The sequence below is a fragment of the Erythranthe guttata genome, chromosome 11 (assembly GCF_056151865.1).
Source record: "Erythranthe guttata isolate IM_541 chromosome 11, IM_541, whole genome shotgun sequence".
Lineage (NCBI taxonomy): Eukaryota > Viridiplantae > Streptophyta > Magnoliopsida > Lamiales > Phrymaceae > Erythranthe > Erythranthe guttata.
The window spans coordinates 2,679,634-2,686,254 of NC_142543.1; the positions used below are offsets into that span (position 1 = coordinate 2,679,634).

Here is a 6,621-nt window from a genome sequence, read left to right on the forward strand (position 1 = left end):
GGTTATCTCAAAAATGGAATTATTAATTGGACTTATCCCTCTTAGGAAATTGAGTGAGGGGTTTATCTCATATAACCCCATAATTATATACTGTAAAAATATTTAATATTTATGTACACCAATAAATATATATGTTACATAAATAAGTATAATAAGTAATTTAATTTAGTATACAAAATTACTACGTGAATATTTATATTTAATTTGTAAGAAATATTGTTTTGTTTTGTCTTAATTAATTAATCTACACTCAAAGTGCAAATATTAACAATAATAACGAAAATCAGCGCAATAATCCGATTTCTTAAAACAAAATAAACATCATTACAACTCACGAATTCGAATTAACGTGCGAAATTGATTCAACAACATATAATAATAAACCTGATAAAAATGCATAGCATCAGAAGCAGTCAGCCTTGGAAATTTTTTTAGCAGATTGACTGCTCATGATATTATGTCATTTCATTTTTTTTCATCTGAAAAATAATTAGTCGTCCGCTAATTTCAATATTTAATTTTAATTTTTATCGGAAATTTGCAGCACCGAAAGCTGAAGCCCAATAATCAGCTCCGTTAATCTCGCTCCCGACGTCGATCGTGCAAGATATCGGAACCAAGCACAGCCCCCTACTCTTCAAATCTTGCTTCGGTTCTTCATCGTTGCATTCCTAATTATTATTAATATAATTAAATAAAAAAAACATAAATATTATAACAAGAAACCCAATGCATGTAATTTAATACAAATATTTAATTTTATTAATTACCAGATCAGATATTTCTTTCCTCTTGATGCAGTTTTCATTCAGCAGCTACACAAACAAGATTATCAAAACAACATTAATTACAATAAAAATGTCTTACATAGATATAATGTTGTTTTTTTTCTTAATTTATTTAATTTTATTTTTAATTTAATAAAGAAGCATATATATATATATATATATATATATATATATATATATATATATATATATATATATATATATATATATATATATATATATATATATATATATATATATATATATATATATATATATATATATATATATATATATATATATACCTGGCCAGGGTCCTCTGGAAATAAACAATTTCTCTCTCCTTGAACAACCTGCAATTCAGAAAAACAAGATTTTATTGCCAATTATTGATAGTTATATGTTCACTTTGCACATGTTTCATTGTACTTTTTCCTCAGATATCCACATGCATATAACACACACACACACACATGTATACACATATAGACACACAAAAAAAAGTGCTTTATTCAGGTTTAATTTTCTTACAGGGGGGTGTTGTTGGCTGACCAAGTTTCTTGAAGAACCACTGCCCAAGTAGGGTTGGCTTAGGGCCTGCAAAGTTCAAGGGGATATACATACATATTATATACATGTACATATATATATATATATATATATATATATATATATATATATATATATATATATATATATATATATATGAAGAATGTAGTAAGGACAAGACTCATCACTGAAATAATTGAAGGTGTTTAATTTGATGATGCATGCATGCATGCATCCAATATAATGCGTTCTCTCGAAGAAAGAAAAGTCACCTCAATTTGGTTCTGTAGGAATTTAATGTATCCAATAGCTTCCAACAGTACAGAAGCTGTGTCAGTCTGCAATTAATTAATTCAAGCAAATAAATAAAAATAAAAAAAATTAAAATAAAACATATTTTATTTAAACAATATCAAGAATATATAATTGATACACATCTTGCAGGTGTGTGCATGTGTGTGTGTCATGTACTTATATTCTTTTTTATGTAACTAAACAATACTCAAAAAGCAAACCCTAAAAGATGAACTAATTTTTTATTTTTTAAAAATAGATCAAGAATTTCCTTCATAATTAATTAATTAATTAATTAAATGAAATAAATTACCTTGCCAAATGGAGAAACTAGCTGGTGGAGGGCAGTAACTCTGTCACCAAGTTTTTCTTTCCTCACCTGTTTTAATTAATTTCTTAGTCCAACATATTAAAATTAAAACTGATTAAAGAAGATAAATTTTTATTTACCCCATTTAATTAAAAAGGAAAAAAAAGAAAAAGAAAAACAAGCAGATTCAGACATAGTCATCAATCATGGTTTCTCTTTCTAGTTTATAGTGTGTGGACTAGATAAGAGATGGCCAAAAGAATCAGCATGTAATAATATCACGACAATCAAGAAAGACAAAAAAAGTTTTAATTAATTAATTATATATATATTTTTTCATGAATATCATTATTCAGTACTCATGATGCAATTGCCTAATTTAATTAATTAATTAATTAATTAATTAATTATACCTTGATGGTAGAGTGTGCTGAAGAAGCAGCTGGTTGAGTAATTCTAGCTTTCTTGGCTGCTGCCCCACCTGTTGTTGCAGTGCTATTGCACTATTTAAAAAAAAAACAAATTAAATTAAAATAATTAATAAACATGATTAAGGAATTATATTCTTGGCTGTGGAAATCATCAAAATTGAAAACCCTTTTCAGATCTGTAATTATTACACTAATAAGTAATTAATTAACAATTACTATATTGTATTTATTTCTCAAAACCCTAGTTGTTAAAGAAAGATAGATACAAAGTACATATATATATATGTACCTCAGATGGAGGAGAGAAATCCAGGAGATTGTTGGCAGTGGTGATACATGACTTTGAAGATGAAGCAGAAATATTCATTTGTTGATGATGAATATGAGACCAGCTGCTGCAATTATTATTGTTGTTTGACGGTTTTGCCCCTTGGAATACTTCTATGTTATAATTAGTGCCCATTACATTAATATTATTTTCTTGCTTTATAGCATTATTATTTGGAATATTCTGATGATTATTATTATTATTCAGAAATTGTTGCTCCCAATTCTCCATCTTCTTCGCCTGAATATGTTCATCTTCACCGACCAATCCTCCTCTGGAAAAAATATTTAAAAAAAAAAGAAATTAAATATATATATATAGATATTGCATGTGCTGTGTGCATGCATCAAGAACAAGAGAGAGAAAGTGTACAGGAGAAGTTGGCTCCACGAGTCAGCATGGAGGCCGTAGTCGTCATCATCATGATTCCACGATGAGGGCGGTGCGAACTGATGATGATCATGGTGGTGGTGGTGGTGCGGCGGCGGGGCGGCGGAGAAGGGGTGGTGGTGGAGAGGGGGTCTTATGTTGTTGATGCTCCACCAGGTGGGGCTGCCGGCGGCCACCATCTGCTGCACCGGCGAGCTCTGCACGCCACCGTGATTCATTATATATCTCTGTTGAAATTAATTAAATAAAGGTCGATATATAATAAATATTATTATATATATTCAATAATGTATATAGTCTTCTTCTTCTCTCTTTTTTACTTTGTGTGATGAATCTTTCACTTTCACTTTTCCTTTTTTTTTTTCTTTCTTTCAAGTGGTGTTTGTACAAACACTCTTTTTTTTTTCTAGGGTCTCTCTCTCTCTCTCTCTCTCTCTCTCTCTCTACACACTTGATTAAGTATCAGAAAATGTAGAGAGAGAAAGTGTATGTATATATGAGAGAGGAGAGGAGGAGGACCTTTGTGTTTGTGTCGTCTCCTTCTTTAATTCCTTTTCTTTATTAGCTTTCCTTTTCCTTTCTTTCTTCCTTTTTATGTTTTTCCTTTTCTTTGCTTTTGCTTTTATCACCATATATTATTATTATTATTATAAAGTTGTGGAAAAAAAGGCGGTACCCTATTTTATTTTTAATTTTTTTATTTTGTAAATTACGGTAGTTCTTGAGATAAGGTCAAATTACGAAAAAAAAACCCCTTATATTAGAGTAATTACAACTTACAACACCCTTAAAATATGAATCTTCTTACACGTCTACATTTGCGGTGTCAAATTTAGTAAAATCTTCTCGATTATGTGGAGTACTCTCCAGTTTGTACCCGTTTTACCTCATTCAAGCTCCACATTTTGAAGCAAGATCATCATAAGATGAGTAGTCTCTTGGCTCGTATATATCAGATTATGGTGCATCAGAAACTGCATTTTTGCGCAAAATGAGTACAAACTAGTGAACATCCCACCGATCTAGAAGATTCTGTTGAATTTCGCATCGTAAGAGAGGACGTGTAAGAAAATTCATAGTTAAAGGGTGTGATTGTAATTATTCAAACATTAGAGATGTTTTCGTAATTGGACTTAAAAATTTAATTATAGAAGCTAAATAGGATACTTAAAATGGGACGAGATGGTACAACGGGTAAATAGTTTTTAAGTTTTTTTAACCATGGTTAGCATTATTAACTGACCAACTTGATTGATTATATGGTCCCGGCCACCTATTTAAAGAACCCTATACTTTGATGACGAAATCATGACGACCACATGACGCAATATATTGAATCAAAGACCACAAACAAATCTAACTAAATCGAATTATCTTAAATAAATTAAAGACCACTTAAATTAATTGTTTTCACAATTTCTCCAATACAATGTCGGAAACAGTTATGTTCGAAAAAAAATATATTTAGTTGATTAGTTCCACGAATATTATATTTTGCTTTTTTATATCACTTATAGTTATAGGCTTATAGCCACATTTTTATTGCGTATTTAATTTTGTTTATTTATTTAACTTTTGTGGCCATCTTTGTATAGACATACTTTTGTTCTTGCATTTGATGATTTATTTAATTCGATACTCTTTTTATTATTTATAAGGGTTTTAAGATAAGCAATTTTATAGTTCAAATTGGAAGTGTATTGGCAAATTGTGACAAAAAAATGGTCTTTAATCTCTTTGTGTGCATACAAACAGTGTCTTATCCTCACGCGCTGTTCAGCCATAAAAAGTTATAGGAAGAAAAAAAGAATATATACCTATTTGTTTTTTTTTTTACATTGCTTAGTTGATATTTTTTTTATATTATGTTCTAGTTAAACAAAATAAAATTTTATTCACCACGTAAATAGATATACAATTTCTAATTCGACAATAATAATAATAATAATAATAATAATAATAAATATACATTTTTTTATCAATATTATATATATATATATATATATATATATATATATATATATATATATATATATATATATATATATATATATATATATATATAAATTAATTAGAAAAAGAAATGTAAAACAGCAGCAGCCCATACTTGTTGTAACTTGTAATAAGCTTATCCCCAAAATTTAACATTTTATTTTTGTCTTGAGCAAGAAAGTATACTAGGAAACAAATTCTACACAAATTTTCAAGTGGTCAATATTTTGGGGCTTGTAAATTCCATTACCTTATACAACAACTACTAAGGAATTATCACAAGTACCAAGGATTTTTTTGTCATTATTTATTTTCACTCATAACTTAAATAATACTACTGCATATAAATAAATTTATAGGTAAATTACGACTAGCCCCTGAGGTAATGTTATATTACGAAAAAACTCATCTTGTTTGGGTAATTGCAACCACCTCCCCTCAACTATGAATCTTCTTACACGTCCACCCTTATGGTGTGAAATCCATGAATGTTCTCTAGTTTGTACTCGTTTTGTGCAAAAATACAGTATAAGATGCACCACAATCTGATATTTACAAGCCAAGAGACACATTTTATGATCATCTTGTTTCTAAATATGGAGCCCAAATGGGGTAAAACGGGTACAAACTGAAGAATATTTCACATAATTTAGAAAAAATCACTAAATTTGACACTATAATGATCGATATGTAAGAAGATTTATAGTTAAATGGGGTTGGTTGTAATTACCCAAACATAAGGAATTTTTCGTAATTTAACCTTATCTTTTGCAGTTATGATTTACACTCAAATTATTTAATCAATTTATCTCTTATAACATATGAATCATATCAACCTCCACATAATAATGACAAGCAAAGGAGTTGGATCTTCCAAAAAATGTTACATGCTATAGAATATTACAAGAAGAATGTTTCACAATTAATTTATTATTTCTTCCTACAATTATTTACTAATTTATATATTAATTTTATAATTTTTCAAAATTCTCCTTGATAACTACAATTTTATGGGGCAGCAAACAGACAAAAATGCCCTTGAAACTAGAGAATAATTAATTTAATTATTTATGTTTCTGGTCCGTACTGCTAAAATCTTTGTCGGGGGGCTTCTTGTCTTTACTAAACCATATTACTTTTTATTCCCTTCTCAATTTTAATTTAATTAATTAATTAAACTTTATTGTCCTCATTAGCAAAAAAAATTAAACTTTTCCCCCTTGTCGTTTAGCACACCTCATATTCCCTATACTTTTATTCCATTATTATTATATAAGCTTTCTTTGATCAAGTTCATGTGGTTATTATCATTTTATTTATTTATTTTTTTACTTTATTTTTTGAGGACAAAGATTGGGAATTTTACTTTTCTAAGAAAAAATAACTTTATGAAAGTGACTTTATTCAACATTGGTCCCATAATAAAATTTAAAGTTGTTATAATTTTTTGGATTAAGAGAAAATTACAATATTATATCTATAATACAACTAGTAGGACTTCATGCACTACCAGTTATTCAAAAATTAATTAGTGTGAAAAAATAAACCCTAGTTTTATAG

General features: G+C 28.4%; 1 protein-coding gene across 3 annotated transcripts; it reads right to left on the reverse strand.

The window, feature by feature from the left end:
* Positions 1–283: 283 nt before the first annotated feature.
* LOC105962947 (uncharacterized) lies at positions 284–3,624 on the reverse strand. Of its 3 annotated transcripts, none has more exons than XM_088825054.1 (10): positions 3,390–3,624; positions 3,052–3,266; positions 2,641–2,953; positions 2,334–2,423; positions 1,924–1,989; positions 1,589–1,654; positions 1,299–1,364; positions 1,073–1,120; positions 771–815; positions 284–671 (listed from the first exon to the last, which is right to left on the reverse strand). In XM_088825054.1, the coding sequence occupies exons 2-10, from the start codon at positions 3,246–3,248 to the stop codon at positions 528–530; spliced, it is 1,035 nt and encodes a 344-aa protein (XP_088681180.1). In that variant the 5' UTR covers positions 3,249–3,266; positions 3,390–3,624; the 3' UTR covers positions 284–527. The 3 variants fall into 3 exon arrangements, with proteins under 3 accessions (XP_088681180.1, XP_088681179.1, XP_012842746.2); XM_088825053.1 differs by having other exon boundaries at positions 3,052–3,294; positions 3,390–3,567; XM_012987292.2 differs by having other exon boundaries at positions 3,052–3,567.
* Between the last annotated feature and the right edge of the window lie 2,997 nt (positions 3,625–6,621).

Excerpts from the sequence above, each read along its gene's own strand:
- LOC105962947 (XM_088825053.1), bottom strand. The coding sequence starts at position 3,287 with ATGAATCACGGTGGCGTGCAGAGCTCGCCGGTGCAGCAGATGGTGGCC. Across the intron at positions 1,121-1,298 it reads TCAGCCAACAACACCCCCCT|GTTGTTCAAGGAGAGAGAAA; the intron begins GTAAGAAAATTA and ends TCTGAATTGCAG. Across the intron at positions 672-770 it reads GGAAAGAAATATCTGATCTG|GAATGCAACGATGAAGAACC; the intron begins GTAATTAATAAA and ends AATAATAATTAG.